An 18,794-nucleotide genomic window follows, 5' to 3' on the forward strand; every position below is an offset into this window, starting at 1 on the left:
TGCCGTTGTTTTTTGATATTCCAACCTGTCCACTCATTATGTCCTTTTCATCAAAGTGAGATGTGCCTTCAATTGGAAAGAATATTGACTGATTAGGTGCCACCAGCTACGGTCCTGTCATCTTGGCTGCGTAAACAAATACGTGTGGGGATCAGTCACGTGACGTCCGAAGCTCTGTCTTGGGGAACTTCCTGTACATGGGGATTGGCTGAAAATTGTCATAGTATATGGTACGGGTGTGTGATTGGTCCGCGGATGCCATAATGACATGATTGACAGAAAAATAATGTGGAATTTAATGCCTTCCGATAGGCCCCCGTAGCAGCAAGTGACCCTCTCTACTCCCACGGCGTTGCACAGAATCGCCTGCGGTTTGGTCAACTTTTCTTTTTTTTTTTTAAATTCTGATAGCCCCCCAACTTCCGTAGGCCCCAGGGCTTAAGCCCAGGTAAACCCTTTGGTAAGTGCGGCTTTGTGTGTGTGTGTGTGTGTGTCTGAGTGCGTGTGCGCGTGTGTATGTGTGTGTGTGTGAGAGAGAGAGAGAGAGAGCCACATGCTGTATCAGAGCATGCGAATCGGATAGAAAATGTGGCTTTGGGATGGCGCTTCAGTTACTGTAGAGTATTGATTTCAAAAGCTTTTAGCGTGTGGCTAATTTTCCATATTTAATTTTCTGTGTGCATGTGGCGCCGGGATTGCAGAAAGGGAAAGGGGAGGTATATGGGGGCAGTATGTGGCTAATCTTTCTGTAAACGTATTTGTGTGTGACAGTGTGCGTTTGTGTGCATGTGCGTGTGTGTGAGTGTATCTTAGAAGTGTATGCATGCTTTCACACACAAACCGGAGGATTTTCAGGTCTAATTGCACTGCTTTACAGCTGGATGGGCATTTTTTTCTCTTTTGTGCTCACTGGTGCATGCATGCTTCTTTAGTGGATTGAATACACAAAACAATCAAAATACACTCAATAAACGTTATATTGAAAGATATTGTGGGATCTTGTGGGATTTCAGCTTTTTCCTCAAGCATTAAAAAAAAAAAAAAAAAAACTAAACAGCATCATTGTCTCTGAACTTTGTGGAGTAGTAAAGATGACATATCAACTAGTGGACTTATAACGCATACTGTATAGTACACAAACATATTACCCAGAGCTGGGCATTCATCAACGCTTTAGTCCCGTCTATGAGATCTCGTCTATATTTCAGGCCCGCCTGGTTAGTCCGAGTCAGCCAAACGGCGTCGAGAACGGACTTACTGGTACCCCATCACTCACAGGTGCCGCACTACTGACATGCAGCCAAATAAAGAAAAAATTAAAAATAAAACAGTGTTGAATACCTTTCGGTCCCACAGACGCAATAACGTGCCCCATATTGTTTTTATTTCACTGATCACCACGCTGTGCGTGTGTCTGTTGTTTTTATTTGATATATTTTCTTTATTTAGCAGCGTGTCTGCTTGTGCGGCGCCTGTGTGTGGCGTGAAAATGATGTTTTCTATGCCGATTGGCCGATGAGGGATGGACTGGGATCATGTGGGTCGGCCGGAAATGCAGACGGAAACTTAGTGATCGATAGACGATGCCCACCTCTGATATTACCTATATCTAAATTGGAGTTAAAGAACTTCAGTTAAATACCCTGTGTTAATGACTTTCGAGACAGGACCCAGTGAGGCATTTGGGCGTCCGCGAGTCGACCCTCCCTCACTACGTAGGCTATAGAAAAACTTGCGTGCCTTCGTTCGCATCAGTGGTTATCGGGCACATTTATGAGTTACGTAGTTATTATTACTACAAGTACAGTGTGCAGTTAGCTAGATAGCTATGCCTACACCCCGAAAGTTTGTCTTCCCTTGATGCCACAATTTATAGAACAGCTTGGTGTCATTTTTAAATTCTGAAGCGAGAAGGTGATGCCACAGACGAGCCCGCCACCTTTCTGCTGGCCGAGAGGATCCATGTTACACTGTTAGTTTGCGAGCTAGCTGTTGGCTAGCGCTTCTCATCGCAATGACCCAATGAGATTTATTCCAGCCATCAGACGCTTTAAGCAGATCTATTTTTTGGGACGCAATCATAAGAAAGTTGACGAACTAGCATTGATTTTTATCAGCAGGGAGTGGCATCTTGAGACAATGGCATGATTTTTCACGATTTTTAATTGGAGCTTTTCTGTGAAGTGATGGCATTTAAAACCTTAATTAGTTGGGCATACAGTTTAACGGTGACATTCTTAGTCTGCCCATTGCTTTATTATGTTGCACCCCGGAGGACAACCTACTATAACAAGTACAAGTATTAATATTCATCATATCCTTCCCAAATTGACTGCACCATTAGATCTGTTGAACAATATTTCACTCTGAGCTCATCTGTAGAGCCATAAAGCACCGATTTACCGTAAACAAATGAAGCATCGACATTGTCCCTTCATGTTTAATGCCTCTCCGCCTGTCTAATCAATTACCAAATTCACTCTCATTGGGAAGGGATGCAGCACAAAAAAACTGTCTGTGTGGGAGTGTGTGAAAGAGAAAAATATGTCCCTTGAAGGATCGGCTTTGGTGAATGGCCGTGACATTTGCTATACAAGGTGTGGAGGAGCATGAAGCACACTGTTGTGGGTTATCACATTTACTCCTGCTTTTCAAGCTCCGTGGTTGGTTACCCGTGAGGGACTCACCCTTCCCTCCACGAGAAGCCTTACCCCTCCACCTGAACATCAGAGGTTGTGATTCTGGCTCTCTGGCATACATTGAACCGGATTCATGCTCGCGTGGCTTTGGATGCCTCTAAATTATTCACTTTGTTTTAGCTGTGCCAGAGTGCAAATGACGGGGTGAGACGAAGGTGCACTGAAGATACGAGCTAACAGGAGGTGAGGTACTCTCTGCTCGCTAAGGCATGGTAGATAACCTCCTTCTGATTCCACTCTTCACTCGCTTAATTTCCCAGGTGGAGTGAATAAGACAGTGGATCTGCATCCACAATTGACAGATTATAGAGAGGAATAATGATATCATTGTAGGCTATCCTTGGTGTGCACAGAACACGTGTTTTATTTAGATCAGGTTTAAGTTTAATGGGGGTTTTCACAGTACCTGGGATCTCAACCTGAGCCAAATATGGTATTCATCCTTTCAATAATAGGTAGGGCGGCATAATGCGAGTTGCTAGCGCCTACCGCTGACCTGAAGTGATCCAGTTGGCCACCGTAGAGATCGTCAATGACACTGTTATTAATTGGAAACTGCAATGATATTACCCAAAGGTTGTTTTTTTTCATTGATTTATTTAAAAAAAAAAAAAATCCAAATTACCATAGTACCTCATTTATCGCAGTGTTTGTGTTTCAGAATCCTAGAAGAAAATCTGCAAAGTACCATGTTTTCTTTTGTTGTTTAGATTTTTAAGGTTTTATGCATGATACCAGTACAAAATATGCATATGAGGTGCAGGTATTGTTGACCATTTGGGATCTCCATCCTCACTTTTTACACTATAGTATCTGTGACTTGAATTTGTGTGGCTATAAAGTGAGCGATGACTGTAATCCAGCAGAACCTGTATATGAGGAAGTTAAGGCTAATGTCATGAATAGTTCTACAGAGAAGACAGCAAGACTACCTGGTGCCAAAGTACTAAAAGTAGTTACTTGCTGTTTTTGAGTCTTGGTTTCATTATTGTGGCGAGTTTTTTGCTCTATATTTGGATGGTATTATTCCTTACTTTTATATTAGCTAGTGACCTAACTAGCAGGACAACCGAACAAGAACTTGTGAAACTAAAAGACGGTGGAATGTCCACCCAAACAATTACCAGTACTCTACAACCATTTGGAATGTCTTGAAGAAGCGAAAAAAGCACTTCAAAGATGTACTAAAATACCCGACATCAAATGCATTTGGTAAAAAAACTACACAGATGTATACATATGGCAAGCACATTCAACATTTAAATTCTGGAATTAACATTGCAGATATCATCGTCTTTCTGACTAGTCATAATCAGATATCAAATATGTGGAATTTTTAATAAAAAATTAGTATTGTTACATAATTGTTAGTAATCTAGACTATACTTCAGTTTTGCCTAGTCAAAACTGAATTACAGATATCTGCAACGTCATTTCACCCTAGAGCTAATGATTTCACTTTTGCGTTCATGTTCGTGTGTATATGGTGTTTCTTATTGTAGAATGTACAATTCAGTTACAGAGATCTGCTGGTGAATTACAGGGATTGAGAACTGTAACTCCAGTTGAGCCTCCTCTTTTTTCCCCTTATACACTGTAGTTCAGTGTAACGGCTCGCTCAGCTGAGTTGCGTGCTTGCAGCATAGGTTCAGTTCTTACTCCGGTATGGTGTCAATGTGAACGTGAAAGGCTGTCTTTTTCTATAGATGACCTGTGAACAGGTCCAGAGTGTGCAGTTAGTTGTAGTCCGCCTTTTGCCGAAGTCATCTTGGATCCATCCCCCATATGACCGTGAGCAGGGTATAAGCGCTACATAAAATGCATGGATGGAGGTTCAAACAGATACATATGTGCTGTGCGTTTACTTTTTCTCTCAAGTACCAATATCCCGAAAGCTTCTGCTTGAGCACGATGACGCAAGTCAGACGAAATGATCCATCCAGCCGATTTCAGTTTATTAAACAGGCTGTCTCACTATTTGCGAAGTGTTGATTGACTCATTCCTGCTTCTGGTGGCTTCATATTTGTCGCACACACATGAATAATCTTGATTTGAGAAGAATTGTGAATGCACATCATTTAGAAGACAAAGTTTGGTCAAGTAAATCATTCTGGCCTTGTGGCAGACTAGAGCCTTCAGCGCTGGAGTGATATGCTAATGCATTTGGGCTATCTGTCATGCTCTGTTCTTCATCTACATTCAACTCATTGCACGGCATTGGTTATACATTCACATCTCTCCACATTGCAATGAAAATAAGATTTCACCTTCTACGGGGAGAATAGTATTTTCCTTTGTAGAGAAAATATGATGTGTTCATCATATTCATATCCAAGTAAATCTGAACGGGAAACGTCCCTTTCTTATTGTCAACCCTCAATAAAACAAAAACACAACAAATCGGAGGCATTGCCGTTGAACATTTTGCCAAAATAGACAACAACCATCCACAGGTCACTGTCACCGATGTCACCAGTGAATCGATTCCTTTTGCACTTGATCCTCGTTATCAGGTTAGTTGAACTTTAACACAAGTTAAGCAGCATCAGCAACCTTAGAAAAACATTCCAAATAGTTCCACATGTAGGACATTTGACTTCCTCTCTTTCAGCGTATGCTTGTGGTTGGAATCTCAGCTGCGGCCTTTTTTGTGTGGAGATTGCATGTTCTCCCCATGCTTGTCTTGGTCTTTCATGGGTGCTTCAGCTTACTGCTAGTTTAATCGAGGATTCTAAATTGTCCACCGGTGTGAAATGTTGCTTGTCTTCAGTTCCCTGTGATTGGCTGGTGACTGGCGAGTCCAAGGTGTACCCCACTGGATAGGCTCCAGCTCACCTGCTACCCTAATTACAACAGAAAATGGATGGATGAGTGGATGTTTCTTGTTATTTTGTGAAGTGTGTTTAGGATTCACTATTAATTGGCAATAGTAAACAATATTATACTATTTCCCCCTACAACGTTCTTGTGTGTACTTGTTGTTTGGATCAATATAATATTTTTCTAAAATAAGGGGTGCAATAGACTATAAAGTTGAGGGACAAGTTATGGTACTGGAACTACGGTTACAAAGCAAACCTCAACTTTTCATATACATTTCAACTACTTAAAAGAGACAAATTAAAACTTGGTGTCTTGATGAAAATACCAAAGGATCAAGAGTTATAGATGTATCACCCTCTCTAAGGAGCCCTGTTCAAAGCAGCCAGTTTTAGGAGCTGTCGTCTTCTGTCTCATGCAGATAAACCGTGGCTCACCCCTCCCCACCCTACTGTGGGATGTGCCAACGCGAGTACGGCGTTGTGTTGCCATGATGACGACTGAACGTGAACCCTGATTCCTGGCAGAAACATGGCAGCTGGAGAAATTGCATTGGACGTTTGAGTACCCAACAACTTGGAGAGTTTTAGATACCGGTACTTTGCTGTTCTTTTCTTGTCCTGGCCTTCAGGTGGAGTTCATGTAAATTTTTCTGGCAGCTATGCTAGTGAATGCTAACAGCTTAGCTTGTAGCTTTAGTAATAGTGTGTTTTTTTATGAGCCGGTTTGCTGACAGATCCAAGTGCTTGGTTTTTCACATGATAATGCTTCTATGTGATTCATCCGTCACTTGTGAGAACAAAATGGCAGATCTTTGTCCGTAGCTGCCAAGTCATTAAGGAAGAAACTTGATGTGATGGTGTTTTTTGTTTTTTTTAAGTTAGGGGCAAACCCTATGAAACTTGCTTCAAGATACATTTCCTGACATAGGCAGCTCACTAAAAAAGTTTTTGATTGTGCAAATTCACACTTGATGGGTGGGCCAACTCTAATAGTTGGGTGAGACCCAACTACTTGTAAAGACCTTTTCACCATGACATCACATACTTTTGGATAGCATTAGCTTCAATGGCGCCACGGGTAAACACACACTTCTATGTCATTTGACCAAGAAAAAATGATTTGAGAAAACGAGTAAATGGCTTGATGATTTTTGCCTTCTTTTCTGCTGCCGTTGTTTAAATGTCTGAAGTTTCAGTGGAAAAAAGATGTTATATGTGGTAGAGTGCTTGCAAGGGACAGAACGCCAGCTGTACCTCCAGTACATTTTAACAGGTATAGTATCTTCAAGACCTTGATTATACCTTGTGGAAATTCAAACAAAGTTAACATGATCAATGAGAGACCGGCTAATTGATAGGGAGCTCTTCCCTGTACATCTATTTATGACATCTACTTGATTTAACATCCTCACCCACAGCTTAATAGATTCATTCTGTTTATTTTAGTTTTTTTTCCTAAGTAAACTGGGAGACTAGTAGTCATCACTGGCAATCTGCAACCCAGAAGTCCCCTGGTGCCTGTTGATTACAGGCTAAAAAAGGTCTATAGAAGCAATTAAAAAGCTGCTTTTCCACATGTCTCCTTTACATCTTGTACCAATGTGTTTTGAAAGTCTCACAGATAAATGACTTGAAAATGTGGCTGTCTAACAGTGGAGGGAGGCAGATTCTGGACTCTGTCCAATTGTTGGACAGTGGCAACGTTTGACTTCTGACAAACTCTGGATGGGAATATATTTTGTATTTTGGCTTGAGATGTTATGTGAAAATACACAGAAACCGTGATTGCAACACTGCACAGCCAATTTTCCGTTTTGTCAGCTACAACCTGTTTCTCTGAAATAGTCAGGTTCATACTCAGAAAAACACAATGGGAAGCTGTGTGGTGAATCTGTGTACTTTCTTGCATAGCATTATGTTTAATGTTTAATTCATACCATTCCACTGGGTCAATTATGTCGACAACGTCAGTTTTAATTTGGAGTTTACATATTTCTGCCATCTTTTCTGTGCACTCATGTACTCTGTGTATGTCCAAGCACATTACGCTATGTAGCAGCAGTTGCATCACACCGCTGTTGACGTGCATGTTTAAAATTCCAACCAATCGGGGCGTTCTCGTTCTGAAGCTGCAGGGTCAGCGCGAGCAGCGACAATGTCGGAGAATACTTTGGAACACAGCACTGACTTAAGATCTTACTTAATAATTCAGGAACCTGCCAGAAATGTTTTATGGCCCATTTTCCTCCCATCAGAAGCTCACTTGTTCAACTAGCGATGTTTCAAATAATAGTCAAAGCCTTAAAGTATTCATTTTTTGCAATGCAGAGTTCATGTCCTGATCTCTTCTTGTGAGTGTTCCCATTGGTGTCTTAATAATTACGAATTCACTCCAGGCTTGTATCTTATGAACCAGCTTTATTTTATATCATGTAGATATGTCCAGTTCTGATAAAACTGCTGTCATTCAAATATTCTTTCCATTTTCTTTGGCTGCTGCCTACGGAATTTTGCTAACTTTTACAAATTAATGCCAGTTAACATCACAACGTCCTTTGCGGAGATAATAACGACCCTCTTTGATTAGGAAAAAGTCCCACAAAAATGTTATGTGTCTGATTGTTTGCGCTTTACGTCAGTTTGTTTTAGCGGATGGATAAAGCCGAGCATGACGGTCACATCCTGCCCAGTATTGATCTGAACAAACATCCATACACCCACCCGCCCTTCCCCTTGTCGTAATATCGTTCCACATTGGAGCAACACTTTTGTTTAACGCTGGGGAGGCAAACCTATGGCCTGTGGGCCATACACTGTACAGTGGGAATTCAAGAGAAATCCTAGTACAATATTATCAAAATATTTTTTCAATAACAGTCGAACAATCGATATGCTATGAAACCTACAATAAAAAACATCTTTGTATAGTTGTGCCCCTCCCACACACGTTTAACACATTTAAATTGATTAAAACACATGTTTTAAAGTATTCGTTTAGAGTTGCATGCCTCCTTTTTAGTGCCAAGTTGTACGGCAACATGCCGGGGAGCACTGTGTTCTACTTGAAGAGAACCAACACAGCAAAAATTGCAGTGTTAAAATATTGGTGTCAAATGTTTCAGAGTTGATTTCCATCCCCAAAGTGTATTTTTAACACAGTATAGTTTAAATGGAAGTTGGTGTTGGAGTTATTTGACAGAGTTGATTTATTTAGTGTTAAATAAGTCTGCATAGAGTTAATAGGAGTAAGCCTCACCCACTCGATTAGAACTGCTCTGCCGCAAAGACTTCTGGGAGTGCAAAGTGTGACAGTTAAATTTAACTGTTCTTTTTTATTAATAATGTTATGTTCATGTTTAATTGTTAAACTACCAAAGAGATGTTAAGTTCACTCTTACATCAGAGTTGTAGTGTTTTTTTGGGGGGGGAAATGGGACAGTGTGACTGAAAGTGGCAGTGTGTCAGATGAGTTCCTGCCACACAACAGCAACGAGGAGAGCATTATTTCTATGTCCCTGTCATGTAATGGTTTCACACTTAGGGTGAAGTGATGATGATAAATTCACCTAAAGCTAATTTGTGCAATGGGTGTTCCTGCAATGAAAAAAAAAGAAATATAATCAATTGAAATATTTCAACACTTCTGGGAGTGAAACTAACACTAAACTGGTTGTTAAATATATCTCAGTAATGTTATCTCCCTACTCCTATAATGTTGTTCAATAACTCTAGCACAGTGTAAAATGATGAACTATTTACAAAATGTTCATTCAACTCTGTATGGAGCTATATAAACCCCTGAAAAAGTGTTAAAATCGACTCTGTGGGAGTCATTTTAACACTCAATTTTCATCTGTGTAGAGTAAATAATCAACACATTGGGAGTCATATTTATTCTCTCCAGAGTTATTTAACTTGTGGTGTTGAATTGTATTAACACTGTGCCGTGGTAGCCAGTGAAAAATATGTACTCAGTTTTAAGTTGTTTTAAGACAGAATGTTTTAACACTGTGGAAAGAGTTACTTTAACACCAATTCTGATAAGGACCAAATGCACTCAGACACGGTGTTGAATTTAACTCTAAGTGTTGAATTAACACTGTGAACATAATACAAGAATAGAAGAGGTAGAGAATATCCCTAACTTTAGGCAGCATAAAACCAAAAAAGCTTCCCCACCCGATTGCAATGATTCATTTTTGTGCTCTCAGGATCTTTAAATGTGTTGGTTTGGACTCCTCCTCAATGCTCGTGCACTTCTGATCCGCTTGTGTTTTTCCCTTCCGTCTCCCTTCTGTTGCCTCCGCTCTTCGCCCCCCCTTCTCTTCTCTCCCTTCCTCTTTTTTTGTGTTTCCCAGGCGAGAGATGCATGCTCCAAGAGGTGTGTGTGTTCCGTGTGCGTGTCAGCCACAAGGGTGTGTGTGTATCTGTGTGTGAATGTGAGAGAGATAGAGAGAGAGAGAGAGAGAGAGAGAGAGAGAGAGAGAGATAGTCCAAGTCCCTAACACAGAGCATGCCTCTGCGTCCGGCAGCCGGCAAACATGAGCCACCCAGCCCTCCACGGCAGGACCAGCAGCAGCAGCAGCAGTGCGCGCACACACACCCGCGCGCACACTCCTCTTACGCACACACCGCAAACGGCAGCCAGGGAGCCAGCACCGACAGCGGCGGCAGCTCCCTGGAAGAGGACATCGTCGGCGCCAGTAACGGTGACAGCGGCAGCGGTGTTCCCGTTCCCGTCTCGCCGCCGTTCCTACCCGGCGCCACTGCACCCATGGAGGAGCCCACGGGCAACACGGTCGTGATCCGCATCGGAATCCCAGACCTGCAACAGACGGTAAGAGACAGACCGGAGACTGGCCTCTCCCCTCTCTATGATTACTTTTTGCTTCATTCATCCACTGGTGTTTTCCTACTTTGTTTCTATACCTTCCTTGTTCATCACTCTGTTCTCCATGATTCTTTTTCTCACTGTGTTTATCCATCCTGCCACCTTCCAAAAGCCCCGCTAATAAATCTCGCTCTTCATTAACTGGGCTGGAGCTGACTTTGACAATTGGCCACTTAACCCTTACGTACTGTTCATTTCCCATGCACATGTAGTGCATCTGTTCCGAGTCAATTTTGACCAGGACTAAGAGTATCTTCATAGTAATTGTATAAATCAAATGATGAACTACATATTTATTCACATTGTATTAAAGCTTGTCTGATATGAATAAATGGATGATCAATCCTTAAACAATTTCAGTGAAAACATTGCCTGTTTGTACAGGTGCACATCTCACGCTTGTGCCAAGGCACCCTCTGACCTCTGTGTGACTTCTCTTCCTCATGTTTAGCATGTATGATTATTCCTATGCTGTTTGACTTTCACTGTATCGGGATTTCCCCATGACGCTTCAAAGACCAACAGGTGCGTTTTTCTGCAGCAGCCTGTGCAAATGTGGTGGAAACACAGACAGTTCTCGGACTGTTGCAAACTTCTCTGAACATCATCCCAACTATTCCTCAGATATGCACATACATGACTCGGATACTTATACGCTTTCAAGATTCCCCCATGGCCTGTTAAAGGACCAACAGGTGCCTGTTACTACGGGAACCTGTGCAGATGTGGTGGAACACAGACAGTTCGCTAGATTGTTTCAAGCGCCTTTTTGAGCACTGTTACCCATGGCCCATAAAAGATATTCACATTTATGGAAAGTGCAGTTTTATAGTTTCAAGATTCCCACCATTACTACCATTTTCCTTTTAGCAGACACTTCGAAATCCAAAATCCATTGTAGTGGGCATGGTCAAATTTGACCCCAAAACACAAACTTTGTAGCGCCTGTACAAAATAATGACATTTTTAAATATCTCTATTTTTGTGTTAGCAATGTTAGCAGTATAGAAGATGGATGGATTTATTTTGGATCCCTTTAGGAAAAGCCATCCAAGTTCAGTGTGAAAGAATGACATTTTGGGTACTTTTAATAGCTGCCAAATATCAAATCGGGTGAAATTTGACCCGAACGGTGTATAAGGGTTAAAGCGAGAGCTGGAAGTGAGGAAGGAGAGTGTGGAAGGAGATGCAACGGGGTGGGTACTGAGTAGAGACAGAGCCATGAGAAGCATTGTAAATCTTCATGGTAGGGAGCATATTAGGTGGCTGTGTAAAGGTAGTTATGACCCATCTGGCAAACTTTACATTCTTCTTCATAAAATAGTTCAATCCATTAGTCGGTGGCATTGATTGCTTCCTCGGTATCCAGGAAATGCATGCACGACCTCTTTTTCTTCTCAGAATGCACAGGCAAGCACATCATTTTCTAATGTAAAAGCTGGAAGTCATACACATCCTTGCTGTCCGTTTCCATTTTTTGATCAAGACACAGCACAAATGACACATTTTTTTTAGATACCTTTAGCACCGGATATCAGTCCTAGATATAAGTCAAGCTGTCATTCGGATGATTTTTTTTTTGTACTGACTTGTGAGCACAAACTTATGATATGAACATTGTATGTTGGCAGTGAACTCAATTCAACTCACTTCATAATAAGCAGCAGTTTGGAAAATAGTGAACAGTTCATCAAAAAAAAGATACTTCAGTTTTTTGCCACTCCCACTTGAAGTTTACTGCCAAACTAAACATTAAACAAAGAGAATTACATGTTGTGTATTCAACAATAACCAAACAACTGTGCCCTAAGAATGGCCCCACTAGCTTGTAGCAAAGCTACAATATACAATACTACAATACTATTGACGGGCCAATGATTATCATCGATATTCGGGGTGTTAAAACTCTTTAAGAAATGGACATTTGAATACAAATGGTGACGCAACTCATGTAGATAATATCACAGTACTGATGAGAATATATTCTTTATTTTCTGAGAAAAAACAACTAACATTATTCCATCTTACTGAGTCACTGACAATACAGTAGTGGTGTCTCTTCTTCATTTCTCTTGTACTTATAGTATCACACTATGTTTTTATAATGTACAAGAGTAAGGCCTATAGCGTGCTATTTTGCATATTTTAAATCACAAACACAAAAATGTTTAGTTTTCTATGAAAAAGGACAGTGAACAAAATTAGCCCCTGGCACCATGCAGTTCCACGAATCAACAAGAAATTTGGTGGTCGTGTCTATCATAATAGGCCGCACAAAAAGGTCTCAAAGAACCCTGCCTGCCTGAAATTGAATTGGAAGCAATGTTAATTTCAACAAACCATTATAAGTGAATTGCATTTATCCCACTTCAACAAACTTCTGCTTGTGAATTCGCCCAAATGATTCCAGCCCAGTAGCCTTGACACTTGGGCATCGCCACCCTTTTTCTTTTTATTAACTGCGGTCATCATGCTCAAGGATTCACCATGAACATGCAGGTGCAGCGGTCCCATCAATTGCCTCTTGCTGCTTTGATCAAACCCAATCTACTAAAAGAAAAAAAAAAGAAGAAAAAATGTCATTGTCTAATGGTTAATCAAACCTGGAATGAAAATGAGACCTGATTTGACCTCCATTATTGACATCTGCTCAAAACGTAATGACATATGACGTAAAACATAATCCAAGGTTGTCGGCTGTCCTGACCTATCCTCTTCAAAAGAAAACAAGTCTGGAATGAGTGCTTTGAAGCTGAACTACCTGTTTTGAACGGCATCACTTGTGGAGATGCTTGTAAAAAATATGGCATTACAAATCATTGGTTTGTCGCGCTTCACACTGACGATAGTACAGGGGGTCCTCGGTTTATAATAGCGCCACGTTCCTTTCAGGAGTGATATAAACCGAATTTGTAAGTAAGCCGTTAACTTCCAGTCATACAGTAAATATTTTCATGAAAAACACTTCTAGGCCATAAATATTAAAAAAATGAATAACAGAAAACGCGGCGATAACTGAACATCAAATTCAGGTACAAACCTGAGTGACCACATATTCTTAATCCATTGCACAAACTACAATGAATTTGTATGTAAACCAGAATGTATGCAGTCTCAATCATTAATCTACTGTAATGCAGTAAAAGTCACGTCTTCAGATGCTATTTGCTCCCCCCCAAAAGGGGTTTGTAATTTTCTATAGATGCCACAAGATGACGGAAAGGACCATAAAGCAACAACACCCTGCATCTATAATCACAAACATGTTACATAAATGACTATATTCAGTAGATAACAGAGGGGCCCTTCCGTTTTGCTGACGAATGATGGGACACTATTTAAAAATGACGGATTAAGCACTGACGGAAGTGGATTTTTATCCGTCATAGTATTCGTCACTAACCGAGTCCATCAGTGACGGACATCCTGTTTTGCTGATTTTTTGTTGGGGACGGACTGATAGACCGACAGACTTCTGACGGACTTAACTGACGGACTGGCTCGATGGACTGACCAAGTGATGATTACAATTTGGTTCGTCACGAAAAATGATGGATTGACGAATGACGGACCAGCAAAATGTTGTAAAATGCCCACCTCTGGTAGATAAATTAGTCAACATAAACAAACCACCTTCACTTGATTCTCATCAATAGTAGTACACTAGCCTAAATAAAACATGGGCAAAAAAATATAGTGGACACATACTTGCTGTTTGGCACATGCACATTCACCTATTTACTGAACTTTTTTTAAACATTTTTAAATATACAAACATGGAAATCACTTATTGGCTCTCTATCAGCGTTTATGCAAGATTTTGGGGGGTTCCAAAAAATTTTTTTTCTTCTTTTTTTTTTTTTTTGATCTACCGAATGCAATTATTTTTGGTGTCATTTAATGTGTATTTTTCCATTTCATGGGCCATCCCGGTCCCATTGCAGGTGTCACACGGTGCCGACTAGAAAAGCAAACTCAGACCAAAAAAAAACTATTTATCAACTGAAATTACAACAACAAGATTCCACAAGATGGCACCAAAGTGATACTTTTATTTAGCGAATAACGGATTCGTCAAACTGAATATGTGGGGGTACGCTGCATATCGCTGTGTGAAAAAATACTTAATAATTACATTTACAAACAGTAAAGACTGCTGTAACTGAGTGTGCCTTCTTGCGCTATGTGACCCCGTATTCTTCCATCACTTCGCAAACCAGTTCATTGCGCGTCGTTCTTTTTTTTGTATGAAAACACGTCATGTCATTATGCATAAAAGTTCAAATTGTCATAAAGTGGACATACGTTGTATTCATTCCACAGTGACACTGTTGAGCCTGTTTTAATGATTCCAGCCGTTACCTTAATTTAATGTTAGATCGTCAAAGGGTTGTTGATTAAAGTGCACAGAAAAACCTTTTTACATGACATAGCATCAAACAGTCATTGCTCATAAAATTAAATGCATCACGTGAACACATAAACCTGCCTATGTGGAGTTTTTATGTCAGTCCCTTCTTTTTAGCTATTACACACAAGCGCAAACTGCTGGACAAATACCTAGTGATATTTCTCTGTGTAACAACACACACACAAATACACACACATTTTTTGTACATTCTAATGGGGCCTTGTCATCTGTCCTCGACTCACCTTCTCTCACATTTCCTCAGGAGACCTTTATCTGCTAATGGTGGTGCAAAATGCAGATGGACCCTTTTTACAGGGTATCACTGTGCTGCATGCACTCTTTGCTCTGCTGTCTGTTGTCTTTATTCGACCGTCCAATGCGTTTATTATTGTTGATTATCCATCCGTGGTGGGCGACTTGTGAAATTTGTGCTAAGGAAATGAAAGGAATAGTAGTAGTAGTTGAAAAGAAAGCAGAGAATTCCCCAAAGGTGCCGCGGAATCGCCGTCTGTGAACCCAAAACGATTTTTCTTTCACACACACACGCACACGCACACAGTGGTCAAACACACACCGGCGCACACCTACACGTAGTACTGAGGACCTTGTCTTGAAGATCTTGATCACTTTTTTCCGGAATAATGCAAAGTGATAGTCTTTTATGTCAGTTCAAGGTCTATTAGCTGTGTGCGCCTTCACTTACTGTAGTGCGTCCTCCAAACGATACATGAGATTAAACGTATAGTTTCACAATATACAAAGGTTAAATATGGGCAGTTGCTCATTATATTTGAATTCTTAACTAAAAGACAGGCCTTTGGGGAAATGTTTTTTTTTTCATTATGTGTACGGTTGCGAATGCGTTTTTTTTTTTCATTATGTGTACGGTTGCGAATGCGTGGAACATTTCTGGTACATTTCTGTAAAGTTTCCAGTAAATTTCCGGGGAATTTGGAAATGAAAGTGGAAACCTTTCATGGGAATTATTATGAGACATAACTAGGAAGTGAGGGTAATTAAATGGAAAGGTATCATATTCAAGCACAGATATACACATTGTGTTTTGTCATATGCAGAAAGGCATTCAAAATAAACAGCTTTCTTAGTTTTTCTAAATGTAAACGATTGTTGGTTTGTCAGTAAGCAAAAACAACAAAACTTTGTAAAGGGATGTGACAATTAAAAATCTATTGCATCTTGGTGATAAGATTAAAGGTGCAGATACAATATCATATACAATATAAATTACTGTAGCGAGTAGCGACTACAGTTGTGTTACGTGAAGTGGCGTTCGTGCTTTATAAGTTCCGGCTGTCTGCGATGCAAAGAAGGTATCTGAATGTGGTTGAATGAGAGCGTGTCTGAATGTGATTGGATGAACAATTCAGAGGGGTGGTGCCTTTCCAACTGAGAGAGGCGGGGCGAGTGACTGAGAGAGCTTAGTTTGAACGCCCAGCTATTGGACAACTAAAAACAAATATCGATGATGTCATCGATTACTCGGCGTCAACTTGACTTTCATCACCTAAACGTCACTTCTGAAAAATCTGAAGTCGCTCAAGCCCTACTGTCAGCACTAATAAAGTGAGCAGCAGAAGATAGAAGCTAATCCCCTGTCTTTCTTCGAGCAGTCATAAGTAACTGGTGTGCACCGAGCGGCAGATTACAATTGGAAAGTCAACCTGAAGTAGGCTTACGTGTCTCCTGCTGTTTTTTCACGGAGCAGGATAAGCAACATGCGAGGACGACACCGGCGACACTTTTGTCTTTTCAGCAGCCGAAAGAGGAAGCAAGGAAACCTCCTGCAGGGTTAAGCTTCAAGTCTAAAATGGCTTAGTCCTTAGACTGCTTCTTCAGTGACCACTCTATCACATTAAATGCTGGCTAAAGTATGCTATCAAAGCAGGAAGCACTTAACTCCTCAGCATTCCTTTAGGACAGCACTCGCTCTCACTGTTATGTGCACATTCCAATATCTGCTCCTGTCTTCAAGGCCATTGTCATATTTTTAATACTAATGAAACATCAAGGGACTCTTATTACATACTCCATAACTGGGTTGTGGTTCATGGTCTTATTCAGTGTACGCATTTTAGAATTTAATGGAGGATACATAAAACTAAGAGTTTAGTTAATTGTATCTACAGCTGTCACTATCAATTCTTTTGCCTATATATTCCGTTTTATTTTTTCCATTTTATTACATTCCAATGAATAATTGAGTGATTGGATGGATTTCAAACGGTCATGAGTAGCTTGATTACAGTACAATGGAGTTTTATGTTGGCTGGAAATGTGGAAGCCTTAACATTGGGGCAAAATTTTGTGTCGACCTATTTTTGCGGTCGACTCATCTGACTTTGTTGACTTTTTTTTTGCCCAGCCCTAATCTTATCTCACTGAGGAATCACAAAGGAACCATATCCATCCGTCCACAACGGCCATTCTTGGGGTGGCCTCGAGCTCTGCAAGAGTACATGGGCCGAATGTAGCTTGTCTTTATTGAATTCGAATGAAGTTGTTACTTTGATTTCTCATAGATTAAGTGTTGTTGAAAAAGCTGTTTCATTTGAGACAAATTATGTGAACCTGACCATTTTGTTGAAATACTTTTATGGTGTATGTAATCGTATGACCAGTTAAGACAATTCCTCAGGGTCAGGGTTATAATTGTTTGGATTTTTATTTCATTTTGACTTTCATTTCTTAAATTCAGTTAGATTTAATTAGTTTTTAGAGCCAGTGTGTTAGTTTTCATTACTTTTTGTTTTTTCAAAGAGGCTTTGTTTTAGTTTGATTTTCATTACTCTTCATATTAATTAGTAGGGTTAAACCTGCTCTGCTTGGTAGTCTGCAAACATACATTTTTGAATTCAATAATGTCTAAGGCCTGACCGATATGTTTTTTAATCGGTTTAAGTTTTTAAACCTAAACAGAAGCACCTGTGTTTTGGTCGTATTACCAATTAATAGCATCCCATTCAGTCAGATCTTCAGGCAGATTATTTCCAAAGGTCATTTTTTTACATCTATTCTATCTATTTCCAGTATCTGGGGGTTCCAGTGGTGCTTGATGATGCAATAATTGTGTAATAATTGCAATCTTTAAGAATTTACAGTGAGTAATGATAGGAAAATACACTTTCTTGCATTAGTATCGTAGTATGGTACTCAACAGTCTCCATTTTGCTTCATTGGCCCTGAATGTCATTTCCAAATAGATAGCCACATGTTTAGAAGTCACTACAAGGGACTCAAGTTGTCCTCCATTTTTGCTGTTTTCATAAAACTTATTGTTGCGTGTGATGCATTCAGTGCAGCTTGGTTTTCACGGTGTCCCATTGATTGGAAAACATTTCTGAGTTCAATACTTGCTACAATGATTATTAAAGGGCTCTTCACCTAAAGTGGGTCTTCTCAGATGATGGACCGTGGTCTGGGTCCGGACCAAGCCGAGGTCTCATGCTGACCCACGGTCAGTTGCTGTTAAATAGAGATAAAGTATGTGAGTTGTCGCACTGCTGTTTTCTGTCTCACATAGGCCGCCGACACAGACTATGTAGGCAGATCTATTCAGTACGGCGCTAACCCTTGTCGTGATCATGTGACAATAATGAGCCAATCAAACCATTTATTTACATGGGACATTTGCAGGATTGGTGACATAATATGGTATCAAAAGTTGACTCAGAAATGACAGTTTTTAAAATTCAATGGATGGGCCGCTACGTTTTTATTCCTCCAGAAGCCAGCACAAAAGTGAGACAGCAGCTTTAAGAGAACATGCAAAGATAAGCTAACAGACCTCAGCGGAGCAGCATGACCGATCACTCACTCGTTTAGAACCCAACAAACGAATGAATGTTCACTCCAGATTGTGCGGTAGTGTTTTGGGTTCACGTACGTGAACGTTTAACAATCTTTCATCAAAAACCAACGTCTCAAGGCTAACGAAAAGAGGAGCTGTTTG

At 40.4% G+C, this 18,794-nt stretch overlaps 1 protein-coding gene across 5 annotated transcripts in view; it reads left to right on the forward strand.

Annotated features, from left to right (window-relative positions):
- The window catches only part of shank3a (SH3 and multiple ankyrin repeat domains 3a), a 201,565-nt gene that overhangs the window by 58,371 nt on the left and 124,400 nt on the right, over window positions 1–18,794 (forward strand). For 3 of the 5 annotated variants that reach the window (XM_086027945.1, XM_086027946.1, XM_086027944.1), the window contains one exon: window positions 9,881–10,359. In XM_086027945.1, the coding sequence (XP_085884071.1) occupies window positions 10,036–10,359 (324 nt within the window). In that variant the 5' untranslated portion in view covers window positions 9,881–10,035. Of the gene's footprint in view, window positions 1–5,941; window positions 6,117–9,880; window positions 10,360–18,794 lie in introns of all 5 variants that reach the window. The other 2 variants (XM_086027947.1, XM_086027948.1) reach the window with 2 other exon arrangements.

The sequence above is a fragment of the Filicampus tigris genome, chromosome 4, assembly GCF_054856515.1.
Source record: "Filicampus tigris isolate MCC_2025a chromosome 4, RoL_Ftig_1.0, whole genome shotgun sequence".
Lineage (NCBI taxonomy): Eukaryota > Metazoa > Chordata > Actinopteri > Syngnathiformes > Syngnathidae > Filicampus > Filicampus tigris.